Source organism: Chlamydotis macqueenii, chromosome Z, assembly GCF_036417535.1.
Source record: "Chlamydotis macqueenii isolate bChlMac1 chromosome Z, bChlMac1.mat, whole genome shotgun sequence".
NCBI classification, from domain to species: Eukaryota; Metazoa; Chordata; class Aves; order Otidiformes; family Otididae; genus Chlamydotis; species Chlamydotis macqueenii.
The window spans coordinates 49,939,502-49,960,410 of NC_141593.1; the positions used below are offsets into that span (position 1 = coordinate 49,939,502).

At 45.3% G+C, this 20,909-nt stretch overlaps 1 protein-coding gene across 5 annotated transcripts; it reads left to right on the forward strand.

Moving 5' to 3' along the window:
* The first annotated feature begins 439 nt into the window (after nt 1-439).
* Nucleotides 440-11,916, forward strand: POFUT3 (protein O-fucosyltransferase 3). 5 transcript variants are annotated; one of them, XM_086771243.1, is made up of 5 exons: nt 440-549; nt 2,030-2,226; nt 4,679-4,964; nt 9,072-9,907; nt 11,670-11,916. In XM_086771243.1, the coding sequence occupies exons 2-5, from the start codon at nt 2,146-2,148 to the stop codon at nt 11,892-11,894; spliced, it is 1,428 nt and encodes a 475-aa protein (XP_086627369.1). In that variant the 5' UTR covers nt 440-549; nt 2,030-2,145; the 3' UTR covers nt 11,895-11,916. The 5 variants fall into 5 exon arrangements, with proteins under 5 accessions (XP_086627369.1, XP_086627370.1, XP_086627371.1 ...); XM_086771244.1 differs by having other exon boundaries at nt 469-545; XM_086771245.1 differs by having other exon boundaries at nt 478-545; nt 2,027-2,226.
* Nucleotides 11,917-20,909: the final 8,993 nt, after the last annotated feature.

The following is a 20,909-nucleotide window of genomic DNA, read 5'->3' on the forward strand; positions in this document are numbered from 1 at the left end:
TTGCGCATGTATGGGACAGATGTATACTAAATACAGACATGTACATGGGTTCCCTGTTCAGTGGGTAAACACGGGCCGGCAGAAACAGCCTTTCGGAGCAACTATCTTTCACGACAAATAGCAGATGCCAAAAACGGTACGAAGGGGTGCCGCGCCTCTGGCAGCACCGGGCCGGCGGGCAGGGCAGTTTCCCGACCGCCGCGGGGAGCAAGGCCCGGGCGCCAGTGGTGGGGGGGGGGGGGCGTTGCCGGCCTGGGCGCGGCGGGGCTTCCCAGCTTCCTTGACGCGTTTGTTTTTCTGACAGCCCTGGGACACCGAAAAGAGCCGCCACTCGCCACCTGCGGCCAGCAGCGCAGTGCGTGGAGGGAGGTGCCGATCCGGGCCGCCCCCCGCCCCACCCCTCCCGCGGGGCTCCGCGCAGCGCTGGGCCGGCACCCGCCCCCCCTCCGCCCGCAAACTGAAAGTGGGAAACAAACAAACAAACAAACAAAAAACACACCCCAAACCCAAACAGAGCGGCAGTGAGGCGGGAGCGATTTTCTCGGGTGAGTACGGGGCAGGCGGAGGCTGTAGGGAGCAGAGGCCGGGGCCGCGGGGCGCGCCGAGCCTCAGGGTGGGGGACAGGCACAGTCCCGGCCGGGATGCGGGGCCCGAGGAAGGGCAGAGCTGGAAGGGGAAGCAGCGGGGAGAGCTAGCAGGAAGTTTGGAAGGGGTCGGAGGGGAGCTGCCGGTGTCAGGTGGGGGCGATGGTTTGTCTTTCTCCCCTCAGGTCCGCCGGTCCTGGCGGAGGCCCAGAGGCGTTGCCAGCTGAGGTCGGCGGGCCGGGCCGGGCCAGAGGCCTCTGTGGCCGCTCCACGCACGGGTGGAAGATTGTCACCAGCACAGCCGTGGGCTGAATGCAGCCCCTTCGCCTCCTGGTGCCCCAGTGTGGCCGTAGTGCAGGAGGCACAGGAGATGCAGAGGCCTTGAAAAGATCCGACCTCCTTTGAAAAGTGCTCAGCTGGCAGCCGTGCACTCTTGTGCCCCTACAAAACCTTCAAAAGCAGCTGCCCCACGCTGAGCTGAACTCACACAGCATGGTTTTGTGTAGGGTTTTACTAAAAGTGACTTTTCTGGTGTTTGATGGGAAGGGATGAACTTTTTTTGTCTCTAGCTGCCAGTGCCACAGAGGTAGGACTAGGGTAGGCAGTAGTTTTGGAACCCATCCCTCTTGGTCAAGTTTTTGGAACTTTGTGAGTGAGATTAGGTGGGAGGAAAGCTGGCAGGTGCATGCACATGAAGACAATACAATCACGTACACTTTCTTTTCATAGAAAACCAGTCTAAATTACAGGAGGCACATCACTGAGTTTTAAAGTAGAAGTTTATTAAACTTTTTTTTTTTTTTTGTGTATGTTTGTGCCTTCTGAGCTTTCAGAATACCCACATTTTCAAACTTTACTCCTGTGCATTGAGAGATAAAGTCTTACCTTTCTCTCATCGTCTTTTTATTTATTTATTTATTATTTAAAGACAAAGCTGGAATTTGCACCTACTCCTGTTGTCAGGAGCCGGGATTTTCACACAGTAACATCCAGCATGCAGCAAAACAGTGGTGCTCTGTGAAAGCTAAAAAAAAGCGTCGGGGAAGGGGAAGAGTTATTTGAGGAGAGGCAGACCAGCTCAGATGTAGATTACAGGGGAAAGGGAACTTGTTAAATTTAAATGTTTTTAGGTGTGGAGAGAGTTTGTGTGCTCTATGGTTACTTTCTCTATGCATTGGTGAACAGAAGTTCCAAAAGATTGCAGTGTATTTAGTCCAAAGGCCAGGTAGTTCTGACCTCCTCCAGGAGTATTTTCAGGGCTTGCCCAGGGAAGGAAGGTCTTTCATCACTCACCTGTTTGTGAGTCTGCCTATTTTGTGCAGGCTGCTTTCTGGGTACCTGGCTCAAATGTGTCTCTGGCACCTACGGGAAGCTACAGGTAGACATGAAGTTAACTACTGAGCTGGAGGAGCGGTCTTTATTGATGCTGTACCCATTTTCAGCAGTGGTCACCATGAAGAGGAGTAAAGATGGAGTGGGAAAGCCCTGTAGCAAAGGCTTTAGACAAGCTGGCCTTCCTGATGCCTACCTCTAACTTCTCTGTCAGACCTGTCAGTGTAGCATGATTAGGATGAGGAGGAAGAAACTGTGGACATCTTGCCTCTGCTTTGCAGCTGCCTTTTTCCTTGTGGTCACGCTCCAGGTAAGGAGGCAAGGGCGGGAAGTATCTATGAGATTGCTCTTAAAGTATGACACAATTCCAGCCTATGAGAGAGAGCATTGAAGGCATTTTCTGTACAAGTCTGTGCTTTAAGAGGAGTGTTTAAAGAAACTTTGTTAGCAGCATGGGCCTGGTGGTAATAGCTGATTCCAGAAGTGACATTACACAGATTTCTTGCATAGCTCATCAGCTCCTGGAGGAATTTCTCAGGAGTAATGTAACATACCATGCCCTGTTGTGTTGCCTCCATCCAGCATTGCTTCCTCTGTGTGTTTGAACTCATTAGGTAGGGGGGCAAGGCTGGACCCATTTCATACTAATGTGGCAGACAGACGAGGGAAATCTGAGCACACTAGTAAGTGGTGATGGAAATCTATTCATCAATCCTGACTCAAATGCCATTCTTAGCATTGGGAAGTCCAGTAGCTGGTCAGTAAAGAAATGCATGGGAGAAAAATCAATGTGGAGGCATATTCATTTGTGGCTGGTGCAGGTTACCCTAGATTCTCATTAGAAGAGAGCAATTTTCAGACGAACTCAATCAGCCTTGGCTGGCAGTCATGGGACCGTGGGAGACTTCAGTCATGAGAGGGCCAGGATCTGCTCCAGAGATATCTTTCCGCTTGGGTTGTGCTCTGATCTGAGGCTCTGTTTGAGACTAGTACCTCAGGTGGAGCCAGCAGGATGGCCTCTGAAGCTCTCCCAGGTGAGCTGCCCGCTCCAAATGGAAGCCATTTCTTGGGAGCAGTCATTGGCACTCAATGGTCACTTTCAGTTCTCTTCCCCTGAACAAGACATCCAAAGGTTGGCTGCCCTAGCATAGGAGCAACACTAGCAGATCTTTGGGACCTTTTTTTGGGAAGATTTGTGATGCTGCTGCACCTCCACAGCTAAGCAGGTTTGGAGCTGGTTAGAGCGTCTCTGTGCTTAGCTGGGATTTTTAACTGGGAGTGTTCACTGGACAGTGACACTGGTGCTGGGACTGCTGTAGCACACGAGCTGTCGATACAGTTGGAGTGTATCAACCTCCAGGAGCTGAGAGATAGCTACTATAAATTCTGCACAAATACAGAGACTTGTTAAATTCTGCCAGGGCAAACTTTGGAAGCAAAGAAGGAGAATGTTCCTGGAGAAACTTGGGTGTAAGGTAGTTATAGACTTATTTCGGTTCTATTGCTGCAGTTATATTCTGTCAAACTATTAGACATATGAATCTTTTAACCAGATAGTATCTTGTCCACTCGCCAATGTGGGACTGTTTTCTGTACTTTTCTGTACAGCTGCACTTTGCACAGCCTGTGTGTGCTGTCCCAGTGTCCCGTGTTGCACAGAGCCTATTTAGTCTAGCTACAATCACTGTATTTTGCCACACAGTGAGTGCAAGTGACACAGCAAAATGAATGCATGCAATAAAGCTCTCAGGGAGGATAAATGTTTTCAAGCAACTTAATACAAACGACACTGTCTTGCTTTCCAATATCCTCCTTCAGAGCCATCTGACAAGCAAAAGTGTTGTGGCCAAAGCTGTCTGGTGGGTTTGAGTTCCCCTATCGATCTTGCAGCTGTTCCTGGGGTGGCATTATGCAGTGCCTGTGAAGGTGCACTCACAAAAAGCCATTTATACAGTAGCAAGAATGTCTTTGCCCCACTAAAGCAGAAGCTATGTATCCTGTGGCAATACCTTCTGGCACCATTTCTGCCACTTCATTCAACAGACTTTTCTGACCCAGGACACTTTTATGACAGGTACTTCCTATAGAAGAGTGGTGGCTTTGTGGGCACCAGAAATCCGCCAGATTTTCTGGCAACTTCTGTCTTGTGGCTGATGGTTAGAGGCTTCTCCTACAGGTGGAGAGTTTTTAATGTTCCTTGTAGGGTTTCAGGTCTGTAAGTGATGGTTCATACTGGTAGGTCTTTCATTTCTCTGTGTACAGATGGGATTTTCTCCTCTACTTAGCTATGAAATTTTAGTTACATTGTCTTTAAGACTTGTCTGCACCTCACTTATTCAGTCAGTGGTTTAAAAATTAATAGTAGTGAGTACAGGTGGCCACATGGAGGCAGGAAAACCTCATGGGTTTTTTTCAGCTAATTTCTAGAGGAAACATGGCTACTGAAGAGCTGTTCTCTGTTTTGTGCTTTTTCCAGGGAGAAAGTAGAAGTTGTGTTGTTAAATCATATGTGATGTGGCCATATCTCAGTACAGAAATTTATTTCCTTCTTCCTCTTTACAAATTCAAATTAAAGCTTTTGCTGTTCAGACATAAGATCACCTGGACAGTGACTGCAGTCAGTGAAATGCATCCACTTTGATTGACAGAAGCTTCACCTGTGGACTTAGTGAGTGCTTGATGCTTAAAACTCTGATTGGTCAAGCAGATGTTCTGGCTAATGACAGTGATGTGCTGTGATATGTATGTTTATTTCCTTGAAGGTTATCATCGAACTGGGCAATTCAGAGAATAAGGTGGCAGTAATCTCCAGTTTACACAGTGGCCCATTAAAGCCTATGGAGAAACACGCTTTTCAGTTTAAGCAGCAGGAACTTCACAGCAGCTTGAGGACAGAGTCTGATGTAAATCACTACCCCATCCTGCTCTGGTGGTCTCCCCTGACTGGAGAGACAGGGAGACTGGGTCAGTGCGGAGAGGATGTTTGCTTCTTTACTATCAACAAGACCTACCAGCACAATCAGATGACGAGAGCATTTCTGTTCTATGGTAAGGATCTGTTTCTTTTTAAAGGAGTAACTTTCCCTCCTGCCCAGTTATTTTCCTTTAGAGATTAAATATTCTAGATGGCAATCACTGAGAGCAGGAAACTTAGGCAGCTCATTGTGCTAAACTTTACCTGGTGCTGAGTACCATCAGCAGAGATCCAGAGATGCACATTGTTTGTAGAAGTCCTCTGAAATATAACTGTGCACCTGTGTGGGGTAACTGTTGCCTTGTCTCATGCTGCTTTCCAATCACATGTGCTCCCAGTTTATGGGAGAAAAGATCATTTTCTGTAGCTGCTAAGTCATGAAAAGACAGTCTGAGATCAAGCCAGCTTTTTCCAGTCTTCTGGCTTGTCACCCCTAGCAGAGGTTCTGCAAGGCCTTTGTTGCACTTGTGCAAGTCTTTTGGCTTAAAATAATGCCCTCACTAGTAACTGTGCAACTCGCCTGCTGCATGTGCTGAGAGATTGCTAGCAGACTGTAAATGAAAAGTAATGAAAGAAACCTATTGATTCTGCACAGGGAGCAGCAGCTAGTGCAACCTTCTGAGCTGCTCTGGCTCTGCCGTCTCAGAAACTTTCCACTACTTGTACTGTAAAGTGAATCTACAAAACACGAAAGATTAATCTGTTAAAAGTAGGCCTTATTTTGTTAATTTTGTTATTTTTCCCCACATAGTGAATTTGGGGTGGAAAAATAAAGCCAAATGCTTTTCTGTGACTGGTAGGTTCAGCTCCTTGGTCTGGAAACAAAATAAAATAAAACAGAGTCTTGCATCTCATTCACACAGTCAGGATACAGGTGAATTGGAAATATAGGAAAGAAGGGCTTTTTGCCTGATTGTTAAGTGTGAACAAAAAACTTCTCTCTCTGAGCTTTTCAGAGCTCCAAGTAGGTCAGCTTTGTCAGTTGAGAATGCAGTGGTCAAGCAGGAAAGTGAAGAAATAACAGCAAAGGAATGAGAAGCTGACCCAATTAAAGAGAAGGAAATCTGGGTTTGCATCACATGAAAGCTGTGAAGTCTGGTGGTTTTGGTCTCTGATAGTAATTCTATTTGTGTGTTTCAGCATTAGAAGGGCTATCATTGTTCTTTTTTAGCGGGCTTGTGGACATGGTTTACTTACCTATTTTTAAAGAACTGTTTGTACTGGGCGGAAGATTTTCCCTGTAGTTTTTTTTTTCTTTTTCTAGTGATGCTGGCTGTGAACTGTGTAAAGACAAGTGTCTAAACCATAATAAATGATATCACAGTGCTAAAACTTGATGGTTTTGAAGGTGAAAAAAGCCACTGCATTGATACAGAAAAGCTTCACACGCACACACACATACACTGACCTTCATGCACTGAGCTGTGGGACTGCAAAACGGCAAATTTTGGTCTTCCAGAATTCCCCTCTAAACAGCCTGCTGAGTGAAAAACTGAACATCCAAATTTCCGTGCTAAGACTGGATCAGAACGCAGTTTCACCTTCTGTAGAAACCACATTAATTTTCCCCTAATACTTAATATATGGCCTAGTCAAGAGAAGAATGATCCAAAGCTTAGGAAAAATATTATGCAAAAATGTGGCATACAGATGTTTTTCAGCAGAACTGGTTGGCTAGAAACACCTGCTTTTTTTTTCAGCTTCTCCTGACATACTGTCCTGGCCTGAGAAGCCCATAGGTGCAGGTGATGACTTTGTCAAGGGCCACCATCTCCTGTTTGGAAGTGAGACGTGGCATCCGCTTGCTGCATTTTGTCTCTGCTTTTGGGAGGGATTCCCAGCTCCACCATTTCAGTGTCACATACTTCACAGAATTTTGCGTGTAGCATAAACTACCAATGCAGCTGAGTCAGCGTGAGGTGGATCTAGTGTCATGCTGTCAGAGCCTCAAGGGTGTTGTTGCTAAGGGAGGAAGATATTCAGCTTTTCTGCGCTGGAGTGTTGAGTCTTTGGAGTATGAATCCTGAATGAAAGATGTCTCCTAAGATGCAGAACTTCTCCTGACAGCATCTGTCTTTCTCTTCTGCACTTTGCCACATATCTAAGATTTCCTAATGAATAGTTTGGAAATTGAAATTGCTCCTAATTGTAGTCTTGTGCTTTCTTTATCCCCTCATAAGCTCCTTTATTTCCTTCATCTCAGGAGGCAGGGAACATGCTGATATTATCTTCCCCTTAATCCTTAAAAGCTTTTTGTCTTCTTGCTAGACTGAGATTGATTGTTACATTAGAATTAGTCATTTTGATGTTCCATGATGTGTAGTGCATTTTTCTTTAACTTCCTCTTTGCTTAATTTTCTCACTGTGCAGTGTTTTACATGTTGCATTTTTGTCTCTCTCTCACACCTCTGCTTGTCTCATTCTTTCCTGCATTTTTATTCCCTCTTCCCTGCAATACTGCCTTAAAGAGGGAGCACCCTTGTGAGAGACAGAGCTGAAGTGCTATGGTTTCAATCCACAGCATTTCATTATTGTCTGTATGCACTGCTGCTTCTCTTCCGGGAATCACTTAGAACAAAGTGTTTTCAAAACCAGATAGGCCTTATAAGCTTCCCTGTGAGAATTTGATTCACTTTCAATTTTCTTCACCTTCTTTTATCACTATAACACATCAAAACCAGAGGCAGCAAATAGCATTTTTTCAGTGAGTGGCACAGCCCTTCATTCTTTTAGTGTTGAGGGCTTGGGACCACCCTTCAGTGGAAAGTGGTCATATACTTAGTGGCCTTAAAAAAAACCCACCTGATGATCTTGAAGGATCTTGCTCTATAGGAGGTTTTCATGTTATTGGCAGCTAACATCCATCTTCACTGGATAGTGAAGTCTTATGTTGGTTTTATAGGGTCATCCTTGGAGTCATCTTGGCAGGCTCATGCAGCCACAAAGACCACTGGACATTTTTTTTTCCTTCTTTAGTTTTTAGATCAAAATTCTGTGAAAGACTTTTGGTAGCTCCCTCTTTTTTCCATCATTGGTTTGAGATCAAGGATACAATAGAGAGTGAAAAGTTCTGAGTGAATAGCTTGTCCAAAGAGAAGGGATTTGTGGTGTTTTCTAAACCAGCTGTTCACTGTTTGTTCCAGTTTATGAACCTCCATTGCCTGACAATACCAGTTAAAGGTTTTGTATATTCAGTACTTGTACTTAAGTAAAAAACAGATAAATTTGTAAGACGGTGAGGAGGTGTCTGGACAGAGATTTATCAGCTTTGCATTTAATCTGCCATAAGGCTAGTGTTATGAGTGTAGTACAGCGATACTGAAGGGAAAGCAAGGGTCAGATTTGCAAGCTGGTATTTTGAATTCAGTTTTGCACAGACCAGCCTTGGAGAAAAGGCTTCTAGATTTGTCCTAAACCTTTCACCATAGCTTTCCTAAGTTGTGCTGGAGGCTCCTTGTTCTTGCAGGGAGGCGAAAGCAGCTGCAGTGGTCTGTTTTTGGAGTTTAGACATGGTGGTTCTTCTACTGTTGGTATTAGTTGGAGGAGCTGTCTTCTGCCAGAAGCTACTTCATTATGTTTATCTGATAGGCAGCTGTGGTACATCACCTCTTAATTCTCTCTTTGATAACATAAATGGATTGGCTTCCAAAGTCTGTATAGTACAATGTCTTTTCAAGACTTGAAGTCATTCCTGTAGTTTTTCTCCTTAACCCTGTCTGATATTTTAGCATCTTTTTTGTTGTTCTGCTGCTAGAATCAAATTAAGCCCTGCAGTAACCATTTCCCTCACATCATAGAGGCAGTACCATCTGTTCCTCTCTTTACAGAACCAGGGGATTATTAAACATCTTATTAGTCTCATTTCAGTGCATTAAAATATAAAATTCCAAGTGAGTTTTTGAAATGAGAGGCCTTTAAACTAAGATGACCTCGAAAGAATCCATTTCTTATAGTTACCACTGATCCCATTTCTCTAGATTAGTCTGCTACCAAATGCAGTTTCATCTGTCATATTACTCCTCTGTCTTTGCATGAATTGTTCTCTTTGCAATACTGCCTCATAGTGTCATAAATGCTATGGTTGTAGGGCTGATATTAAATTAAAACTAGAGTTCTGTGTCATTGTAGTTAGTGTGGTATGATAGACAGGAGCAGACTAAACACTGTTTGCTTTTGTCTAGGTACTGACTTCAGTATAGACAGCCTACCCCTCCCTCGTAAAGACTATCATGATTGGGCCCTATTCCATGAAGAGTCACCAAAAAACAACTACAAACTTTTCCACGAACCAACCATCACCTTATTTAACCACACTGCAACCTTTAGCCGCCATTCTCACCTACCACTGACCACTCAGTACCTTGAGAGTATAGAAGTCCTGAAGTCGTTGAGGTACATGATCCCATTGCAGATGAAAAACAGCCTGAGGAAGAGGCTTGCGCCACTTGTGTATGTGCAGTCTGACTGCAACCCTCCTTCTGACCGGGACAGCTATGTGCGTGAGCTCATGTGCCACATTGAAGTAGACTCTTACGGGGAATGTCTGCATAACAGAGACCTTCCTCAGCATCTTAGAAATCCAACTGCCATGGATGATGGGAACTTCTATAAAATACTGGCACAGTACAAGTTCATTCTTGCTTTTGAAAACGCTATCTGTGAAGATTACATCACTGAAAAACTCTGGCGGCCACTGAAGCTGGGAGTGGTACCAGTGTACTTTGGGTCTCCCAGCGTTGTAGACTGGCTTCCTAGTAACAAGAGTGCAATCCTAGTATCCAGTTTTTCACACCCTCGGGAGCTGGCCCACTATATCAAAACACTGGATACAAATGATCGAGAATATGAGTCCTATCTACGATGGAAACTGAAAGGGGACATTTCCAACCCAAAACTGCTTACAGCAATGAAGGAACGCAAGTGGGGAGTGCAAGATATCACCCAGGACAACTACATTGACACCTTTGAGTGCATGGTGTGTAACAGAGTGTGGGAAAACATCAGAAGGAAAGAAAAGGTACTTGTGACTTTGTCCTTGTGTCTCAGAGAGGCTTTAAAATGGCACTGTGCTCAGACTTGTCCCAGGAAGCTTAGTTACCAGATTTACGGGCAGCCTACAAACACTGGTGTTGCAGTGCCATTGAGTTGTGCATCCTCATGTCAAAAGGTGTTGGCAGAAGGCGGTAGGTGCACAGCCAGAGCATATGTTCCTCATTCTGCTGCAGTGCTGGAGCTCAATGATTATGTTGGCCGTTGAGCTGGTGGTCATTTCAGCAGATGACTTAAATTTTTCAGGGAGGAGGTTTTTATCAGGCTACAGAAAGTAGCCTAACTTGCTGGCTTGCTTTAGATGACCTGGCACATTTGGAAACAGGTTGCCTGGAGAGGTTGTGGAATCTCTCTCCTTGGAGGTATTTTAAGACTCGATTCAATGCTGTGCTAGGCAATTATATGTGATTAGAACTGTTTGGAACAGGGGACTGGACTAGATGATCACTGGAGGTCCTTCCTGACTTAAATACGCTATAACTGCCTGAGTCTGCATATGTGTGGGGCATGCAAACCTGTAGTGTCAACATGCCATTGTTGTGGCCACATTTGGTGACTAAACATTGAAACATCAATGTTTAAGCCAGATTGTCCGTTTGTGAGAGGAATTGGACTTGTCCTCCTGGTCTAATCCTCTTGAAGTTATGCTCATAGAGACCAGCTAGAAATGGCTGTGTTAGCAGGAAGCCCAGCACTGAGGACCCAACAGTCTTGCAAGGGTACCAGCCTTCACACCAGAAGGCCGTTTCAAAGGCACCATGAGCTGTTCAGTCTCCTGAGGCTACTAGCTCTGGTGGATTTGGCTGGTATAAACAGAACATTACTTGGTATTAGACTGAAGCTAAAAACTCTTACCACATGCATTTCTGAGTTGGTGGATACTCATTTTAATTGCCACGCTCCTTTAAGGTTTCCAGGTTTAGGTACTGAGAGTCTGTAGGCATTTTTTAAACTCTCCATGAGCTCAGTTATCAGCATGGATCAAAAAAACCTCCCTTTTTGTGTCCAGTAATGGAACTGGTCAATGGCTCTGGTATCCTGCAGCTGTCCTATATCCATTAGGCCATATTTTAGCTGATCACAATCCAAGCTGTACACTATGTGGTCAGCCAGTAGAAGGAAAATGAAGAAAGCATTTGAAGTTACTAAGGTGAGCTGAAGTAATGGGAAATGCAAACTGTTAAGGAATACATTTAACCAGGCTTTCCTGTTTGAATCTGGTGCACATCTGGACAGATGTCCTCTCTTTGTGTTAGGAATACAACCATGGAAAGGTATAGAATAGGTTACATACAGATACCCCTTCCCCATGCTTTTTTGTATTTCTAGTCAAGAAGACTGTGAAGACCAATCTGCTCTCCTGGTCAGATTCCTGGCTTGTTTTTTTCTCCTTAAAAAATTGTCAATAAGTGTGTGCATATTTAAGGTGAAAACAGAATATAATGTTGAAAAGAGAACTCCTTGCCTTACAATTTCAGCTTGGGTGGGCTGGTACTGCTCATTGGCAGCCGGACCTGATCTGAGACTCTGGCTCTTGTCAGCATGACTGGCCTTGTCCCAGACACTCTGGGGAGAGCTTCCCCTCTGACATCTACAAGGACACTGCTAGAGCCTGTAGTGGGCAGGAAAATGTCACTGATACGCTTTTATAGTTTACTTGTGGCATAGCACCTTACTTCTTTGTCTGTCAGGGTCCCTGAATAACCCCTTTTATTTCTCTCCTTTGACAGGGACGGCTGCCGCAGAGGTGGAATGCTGAGGTTAACCATCTCAGCTGCCCCAAACCAGAGGCACTCTGGTTCTCGTCTTCAAACCCTGGCTGGAGTTCTCTACAAGAGATGTGGATACCAAGCTTTGAGCAATCCAAGAAAGAAGCCTGGGTGCTGAGGCACCTGGTGGAAAGGAACAGGAAATTTACAACTCAAGAATTTTGGATGCTTGTATTCAAAGAATAAAAACAATGGCGTGTAAAACAGAGCGAGCTCCTTAGGGCTGTCTGTGGAATTTTCTTTTGTAGGTGACTTTGTCATATGTAGGATTGGTAGCCATAGGAAGCAGACTTGTAGGACTGAATTTAGTTCAGTGCTCAAGGGGTACTAAGGAGTGCTAAACAATAGAATCATCCTGCCAAGTGATATGTATACATATATATGTATTTATATTTAGAATGATTTATACTTATATTAATTGTCATTAGTTCAGATGTTTGAGCATTAAGCCAGAAGTTGTCAAAGTTCTCAAAGCCAGGTTTAAGCACACAGGTAATTCTTATGAAGCAGATGGATCTCCCTCCATCTTTAGATACATACCTGTGTTCATGACCTCAGGACCCCTTTTTCCCCAGTCCAGGACTCTCTTTTGCCGCATTGATAGCCATGAGCTGGAGAGCAGCTGACATCATTGCACTGGTACAGCTTCTGTGCTGCTTTGGATGTAGAGGAAAAAATTTGGACTGTGTCCCTGGCTAGCTGTTTTATTATCCATTTTCCTGGCATCAGCAGATCTAGCAGGAACTTGGCGGGCTTTGTGTCCTGACACTGAGTGCCAATGTAAAGTGCATTAGTGATTGGCACAAGGAAGCACCATCTGTTAGTGTCCAGGGACAGATTGAATGAAAAATGTGCTGGCTTAGATTTACCCAGCATCTTCTGCTAAAAATATGCAGAGCACATGAGTATCTCCAATCCCTAGAAACAGGGCTCGCCTCAGTCTGACTTACCTTCTTGCCTTTCTGATGATAGACTAGTGTTTGTATCATGTATAAACATATAAACATGGAATTACGTGCTTTAAAGGGCAGTGATAAAACTGTGAGTGCTGAAAAGTCTTCAATAGGCAGAAGAAGAGGTAGGCAAGCAGCCTACCTGTTTTAGCACAGAAAACCCAAAATTACTTTATCTGACAAAGAAAAAAACCTTGTTGATCTTGGTTATCATTTGCCAAAGGACACATCTTTACCTGGTATGCATACTGTTGCAGTTTTCATCCCAAGTTGTTCCAACCTCAGTCTATGGAGCAGTCAACTTCCACAGGATCTGCAAAATGGCATTATCTGGGTGGAGCCATTCAGATGAAAGACAGTCATTCCTACACGTGCCCATTTACGATGACACAGGCAAATGTAACTACTAATATGAAGCTCTTAATGTTGCTGGAAAGGCAGATTTTCACCTGTCTGATAATTTCCGTGCTATTGTTCCTTGTAGCAGGCTATTTTAAGATTGCTGTCAGGCATCTGGCTGTTTTATGAATGAGTAGCCATGGAGAAGGATGTGAGTAGCATTTACACCAAGAAATTCAGCTGCAAAATTGACTTACCTTGGAAAAGTTTCCTCACCAAATAGCTGGTGAATTTTTTATTACTTTTAAAGCTAGCAAGAGAAAGAGCAGTTTTGTGGCCACAAACCATGTAGTATTGGTCATTGTTTCTATGAGCACGTACTTAGTTTTGATTAAGCAAAGATTTCCCACTGAAATTTCTCACCAGTAGTGTTTTGGCAGTGTGGCACACAGTATCTGCTGAACATGTCTTAAACTCTTTCCCCAGAGGTCTGCAGTGCAAATGGTAACTTCCACAAATGAAGCCCTTCAGGGAAGTGGCACTAACACCAGACTTGGAGGCTTTCCTAAACCAGGACTGAGAGCTGGACACAAACCTCTCAACATTTGCAAAGGGAACCGCAGAATCCCTACGTGTTGCCATGAATCTCTGTTTCTCCTCCCAGGATGACATAGAATATCTGCAGCATGAAGGACTAGCTCTCTTTTTTTTTTTTTTTGTCATGTTCTGCTGTCTAGAATCTCAAGCCATCTTGTTTAAAGACCTCAGGAGCTGCACAACTGAAGATATTTTTCTTTGTTTTTTTGGTGGAATCTGTCAGATCCTGAGCTTCCTGAGAAATCTGGTAGATAGATATTATCCAAAGATGTGAGGCATATTTATCTCAAAGGGCATTATTATCCCTCATTTTGTTTTAGTGGAGCGGAAGGGAAAGGAAGACTGAAGTAACTGGTTTACAACCCACATCTTGAACTTTCAAGTGGTCAGCAGCAGATGTTTCAGAAGAGGTAACTTCATCCACTGCTGTAGGAAGATGAGTCCCCAGAGCAGTTGGCTGAAGGTGTGGTGTCGTATAAAATAATTGTCACTCAACCTCACAACACCCTCTCACAACATCCTCTCTTGTCCTTTCTAGAGGATAAGCATTAAGCTCTTGGCTCCTGCAGGCTAGTTCAGAACAACATAGATTTGTCTTCTTGGTCTTTAATTACCCTCCAGAGCCTTTTATTTTTCTGTTCTGGGTGGAGGGAAGTCTTAGTGAACATCACCCTGGGACACTTATGGCAAGGACTTGTGCAGGCTAATCAAGCATAAGAAAGAGTGGCCATCATGAATTTTAAGTTGATCTGTTTTCTCCCCCTACTGCTTTGAGAAGGAATAAGCAGAAGCAGCTGACCAGTCTCTGTTGTTTTGTTGTTTTTTTGTTTTTTTTTCCCCCACATGATTTGCTAACCTTCCTGCCATGTACAGGTTTGTCATTCTAGCCAGCAGAGGAATTCAATTTCTTTGTCAGGCTTATGTATATCGTGGATGGCACAGACCTTTCTTTTTTTGGTTTCTTTTTGCCTTGTTGAGAAACTCTGTATTTTCAACAAGAGCTGATTCTGAATGAATCAGTGCATGCTTCCCAGCCTCTTGCATAGTGGTAACTGCAGCAGTCCCGCGGGGCTGGGAGAGCCTGAGGAAAGACGTGATCCTGGAGGTCAGCCTTGAAGATGGTCCTCCTTATCTGTCTCCCCAAGGAGAGTCAGGACTGGGGCATGGACAGATGGGAGCAGGGATTGCTTTTGCCTTTTCTGCTACACTCCCCTGGCCTTTCTACATCCAGCCTCTGCCTTCCACCAGCTCCCCGTGATGTACCTGCGGCCTTGTGCCTTCTGTCCTCCGTGGCATCTGGTCAAGCAGGGAAACAAAACACCAGGGAGCTGTTTTTTCACTGCAAACATTTGCTCACATTACTCCACTTCATTTTCCCTGTGTCAGAGGCCTGAGCCTCCTCTCTGTCCGCCTCACGGTCCGGCTGCCTGTGCTCAAGGCTAGCTCTGGCCCAGTGCAGTGATACCTGGATCAGGCTGCAGGAAAGCTGTTAAGGTGAACTTGAGAAGGGGTCTCTCCTGTCACGCCAGAGCTGCTTTTGAGGTCCAGAGTCCCTGTCCTGGCTGTGCTGTGCCTGTGCCTGGCCATGGTGCTGACCCTGAACAATAAGTTGGACTTCTGCCTTGATCTTGACCTGCTTCGTCCCTGCAAATCTGCCAGGCAATTGCTGGGCTGTGACTGATGCTGCCCTCCATCACCATGCCTGCCCTGTGTGCCCTTTCTGTGGTGCAGCATCCCCTCCACCGCGGTGGGGATGCTGCCGAATCTGCTCTGCTCCCAGTGGATATTTTTGTGGCCCAGCCAGGGGCTCTTCCAGAAGCTATTGCTGATGGGAAAAGTCCCCTGGAAATACCTGGTCCTGCTGTCATGAGGCTTCCTCCAACTGAACTCTATCCATTTGACCTGTTTTTCCCAGACTGGTTCTCTTTTGCCTATTTGTTTGCTCTTTGAAAAATCTCCGTAGCATTGACACTAGCCAACCCACTTGCCTTGTTTCATTTCCTTTAGGATGGCCTGGCAGAGTGGGATTGTCAACACAGGTGGGAGCAAGTCATATGAGATTGCTATGCTAGGCATACATCAGAGAAACAATGGAGTATTTACCCCAGAAAATGAACAGCAAGCCAATGACTGGGAAAGCGATCAGAGAAAAGAAATATAAGGAGGAGTTTGACTGTGTTCATTTCAATGCAAGACAAGACTTGATCCTGTGTTGTGGGTGCACAACCGTGCATTGTGGGCTTCAGAGGTCAAATCCTAGCTTTCCTGCCTCGTTCAGCATTTTACAGAGAAACAAAGCCAAATGCTTTCTTGTGGCAAGCATTAAAGAAAGCTAAAGATCGAAGTAATGCACATCTGCGAAGCACGTGATGCTCTGTTTTGTCAGCAGTGCGGTGCTAGCCTAATGAAATGCAATGAGGGTGGCTGTGTGCTTCTGTAGAAAAGAGTGTCACTACTGCATATGCATGAGGTGAATGGTGGAGAGGTTACATATAGCTGACACAGTAGAGCCATGTACTGCACAGCTCTGTGGACAATGTTCAATGAACAGACTGAGGTTAAAGCCAGATTCTCTCTGTGTGATTAATAGAAAGAGGGAGTTCATCTGAGTTACCCTTCTCAGGAGCACTTTCTCCAGCAGCGGGAAGGATGGAAGGCCAGGCAGTGTGGGGTGGTGTGGACATATGCTGCTGTGTCCTGCTGGCTGACATTCCCCCCTAAATGTTTTTAAACCATTGTTATTGAACCGTCATGTGCAGACCTTGTTTTTAATGTGTCTCCCAAACTTAGGGTTAATGACTTAATTATTAAAAACCTACTGCTATTTGCTGATCTCTTAACTCTCTGGCCTTAGAAAAAGATAGGGTGTAGAGACAGCTGTTTTGCATCTTGATCAATCAAATGTCTTGAAAGCAATCTTGTTTAATATCTGTACATGTACTCTGCAGAGAAAAACTTACCCGAAGATTGCTAAGGTTGCAAATTTAAGTAGAATGGAGAACACTTGTGTAACTGGCCTTTTTTAAAACGGGTTTTAGCCTGAAATATTATAGGAAGTTGGGGCAGCACCAAGCCCATGAAGCCAAATCCATTTTGCATTCCCAGTCCCACCCCAACTCCGCCCTTTGCTCACCCCTGCCATTAGTTACCTTTTCCTCCTGCTTCCTTTCACTACCTTTCACTTCCTGAACCTTGGAAAATAATTGTATTTTTTTTCCCTTTGCTGGCAACCTTTTTGAATGTTTTTGGTGCACACACTTTGCAGTTTCAGGTATTTCTTTAGCATGAGAAGGCCTCAGAATATATTTTTTTCTTTATATGGATGAGGAAATGCTCCCATAGTGCATCCTTATTTCAGCCATTGGCTCATTGAGAAAGACACTGTACAAACTGTACAGCTAGACCTGTGATGAAACCAGGAGACTTGGCAGTCAAGGTACGGCTCCCCAGGAGGAGTCATAGGCTCACTGTAGATCCCTTATCCCCAGGATCATATGTGTCTTTTGTAACTATGCCACAAAACTCTCACTTTGAATAAATTAAACATTCTGTGGAGTGTAAATTATTAATGTACTAAAATGTGCTGCTAACAGTTGTTTGCATTTAAAGCTATTGCTCACTGTTCCTGACTGATGCATTTAGTTGTTTGCCATTTTACCCTAATAAGCAAAAACACATCCTTTCTTTCCATGCTATATATTTTGTGCAAAGACCACAGAAACCCAAGAAGATCCATTACAGGGATGGGAGCCGTACACATGAGAAAACCCTCTAATAATAGAAGGAGGTTCAAACTCTGATCAGAAAACGTCCCTTCATTGCCTAAAAAGACTTAATCTTAGAATTTAAAGAAAAACCCTTATTTTATCTGAGAGGTCAGAATTGTGACTAGAGCGTAGTTTAACTGCAGTCAGGGTTATTCCTGTTACACGCTAGCACAGCCCACCTGACTACTCTTCACCATACAGCTCGTGGCTGGCACATGGAAAAACAGACCTCCTGTATCCTATACAAGGAGACCAGTGACAGTTATTAAGGTAGAAAATGCTGTTAAATACATCATCTAAACCCAGGTTTAGAGTGTGAAGGAAACAAACAGGTGCAAGCACTCTTGAACAAGAACTTGCCTTTTTGGAGGCCTGCACAGCTCAGAGATGATGGAAGGAGATGTCCACATAATTTGCTATTATTACTGTATTTTTAAGAATCCTTTCAAAAGAAAAGGATTGGTCCGTCCCCGATGCTGCAGGAAGGACTGTCAAAACTCACCAGGTGTGGTGGAAATTCCTGCCATATCATCCTTGTGTTGAGTGGGAAGCTGCATATATGCTGTCCCCACCTCTGTATGTAGCGACGTTACTTTGTTCACACAGACATCAAACTCACTTGTGCAGCTGTGACCCAGGTTCTGCCATTTGTAGTAGGATTGCTAATGAAAACTAATTAAAACTGCATCCAACAGCACAGGGAAATTTGTCCAGTGACCTGGTAACAGAGAACCAAGCATGAAGGAACCATCAGTCACTGGATCCTAAGTCCCTGTGCATACTGCTAGGGCATTGCAAAGGGGCTTATAGTAGATATAATGTAATTTAATCCTACTCAGAAGTTGCTGTATGTCATCATAAGAGTATATACGTAAATCTAGGGTAAGGGCTTTTTAACCTTGAAACACCAATCTACAGTGTGGGAACTGGTGAGAGCACCAGGACACAGAAGACTCTAGATAATTCAAAAGCTAGGTGGCATCATGGGAGGATGGTGGTGACTGCAGAGCCAACCACTTTTGTTGGGCAATCTGTCTATGCCCTCATGCTGCTACTATTCCAGCACCCCCTCTCCTGCCTGTCCAAAAGGCATGCCTGCTGCCTGACACCAGGGCTCTGCTCTAGAGCAAAAATTTAGTTTGCTGGGCAGGAAACCAGCTCTGGGGGTGCTGATGAGGACAAGGGGGAGATATCCAGGGCTTTTTCTGTAGGAGCAGCAGCAGTGATTTGGGTGCTATGGAGAGCTGCAAGGCTATAGAAATTTTACACTTATGAAGAAGGCAGATATAGCTGCTGTGAAGTCAACCTTCCTGGTCTCTTCAGTCTTGTAGGCAATATTTTGCCTTTGAAGACCACTCCAGCATCAGTGGAAAGCAGCCAGAGGCTGTGCTGCAGCTGCTCTGTACCTCTTCATGATGTGCTACATAAAGGTACTCATACCTGTACTCATGGGAAAAGCCACCAGAAAGATGTTTCTCATTTGCATGGAGAGAATCAGCTTCCTTGGAGCATTCCACCTGTCCCTGGCCAAATCTACTGCTAAGGTACCAAGGGAAACTATCCTTGGCAGCACTTCTTTCCAGGCTCTTTGGAGACTCAAGCAGATGTCCTTCCTAGGGACATCTTGTTTGGAAAAGAGGCTAAGTAATTCAACACTGGTAATGGAAACGTCACAATACTCTACCACTTTGAAAGTTCAGTTTTGAGACCTTGAATGTCTTTGTAAGGGGCCAAGCAGTAGATTTCTTGCAAGTGATTTTTTTTGTTGTTGTTGTTTTGTTGTTGTCAGTTGTGGGTTTTTTTACCCCCTTGATCCAGATATGCCCTTACTTCACAGGGTCAAAGAAGATGTTAGGGTGTTTCCTCAGAGGGAGCTGTTGGCAGTGTGGGGCCAAATCTCAGCCCTCTGACAATGATTTCTCCTTCATCTCTGTCACTTGTGGCTCTGCACAGAGCGGTGAGAAGCAACTCAGACTGTCACAGTGCAACATGGGGTTTTGCAGCATTTCCTTGTGGGATGTAAGTGTTGAGTCTACCAAGGGGAAGAGCAGAGGAATCAGCAGCAAGTGCCAGGCTGCTAATGGAGAGGAAAGGAGAGGCAGAAATGTGTCTTCCCAAAAAGGCACTGAATGCTAAACCCAGGATCATGAGCAATGTTCCCTTTCTTCTCAGGCACCACTTGCTGCTGGAGGACTGGGAGACCTGTCCCACTTAGCTCTTACCTCTTGAGTTAGGGACATGCCTCACAAGATTGCAGCCCACTTGGCCTCTTTCTTGCACCAGGTGGTAACGCTGTTGGCAAAAGCTTTGATTTGCTCACTGGCACCCCAGCTTCTGAGTTCTGAAGAGGCTCAGGCACCATGCTACAGCCAATGGTGACATGATGGAGCAGGGCCACACAGCTGCAGCTAGGTTCCCTCCCTGCTGCAGGGTGGGGACAGATGCATCCCCTGATATGTGACAAGACCCACTGTCCCCAGAGGAGGCCCTGAGATCTGCCCTGACCCAGGCTGTATGGCAGCTGTAGTGCATGAAGGGTGGATGGGTGGAGGTAGCCTAATTTTGGAAGCTGTGAGGTCTGTCCTTTGGTCTGCCACAGGTAGTGGGAGTGACTGTGGGTAGCCAAAATACCGTTCTGTGTCTCAGCATCCCAATGCCCCACACAGCAGTAGGACTGGCTGTGAAGTTGCCCCAGACACTCATTAACAGATGGGGCAACATAACCTTGAGAGCCAATGGGACTGACTCAGCCCTGCGGATGTGCTGTGCGGTCAATACATCATCCTGTGTCGATCAGCCTGAATTCACATCCGTGATGCCTCAGCCAACCGCATCCGCAGCACACATATCAATATTTAACCTCCCCCTCGCAGCAAATATCATTCCGGCAAAACCCCTCCGGTGAGCCCACCACTGATGCTCCTTGCGCGGGCAGGGAGCGGGGGTGCCCACGCCAGCGGGTGCAATGTCCAGCAGCGCTCACTTGGTGCCACTGCAGGGCAGGGCACCTCTGCCCCGTCTTTCCTCCCCGCCCCGCTCCCGTCCCCAACCCCCCTGGGCTTTTTTCCCTTGTGGTGTCCGTCGCTTTGGCATCTCGCACCCCTCTTGAAAAGGGTGAACCTCCCCCAAAGCAGGGCAAGAGGTTTGCATCTCGTTCACCTGTACAGAGAGAGGAACTAGCCCTTGCTTGGGCAGAATCTCAGCTGAGTACTTGGAAAGGAAAATTAAAATATGTGGTCCTTCACAGGAGAAATGGCTTGTGACATGGTCACTTGAGGTTCCTGCCCGATCAGCCCAGGGAATCAATCCTTCATGCTTCTTTGCATAGAGCACAAGTATTCTTGAGCATGCTTTGAAGGAGGTACTCAAAGCTCTGTTTAATTTCCTGTGGCATGTGGTCATCGGAATGATATGCCCAAACACTTATGAGAAGCAAAATAAGTGTTTGGACTTCTCGATTGAAAGAGCTGAACTTCAGGGGTACCTCACTGGCAAGCAGCCTAGGCAAATGTGGGCGTGAGTGAGTGCTGTGTTTAGGGACTGTT

Coding starts and splice junctions, on each gene's coding strand:
- POFUT3 (XM_086771243.1), top strand. CDS start 2,146: ATGATTAGGATGAGGAGGAAGAAACTGTGGACATCTTGCCTCTGCTTT. Junction 2,227..4,678: donor TCCTTGTGGTCACGCTCCAG/GTAAGGAGGCAA, acceptor ATTTCCTTGAAG/GTTATCATCGAACTGGGCAA. Junction 4,965..9,071: donor GAGAGCATTTCTGTTCTATG/GTAAGGATCTGT, acceptor GCTTTTGTCTAG/GTACTGACTTCAGTATAGAC.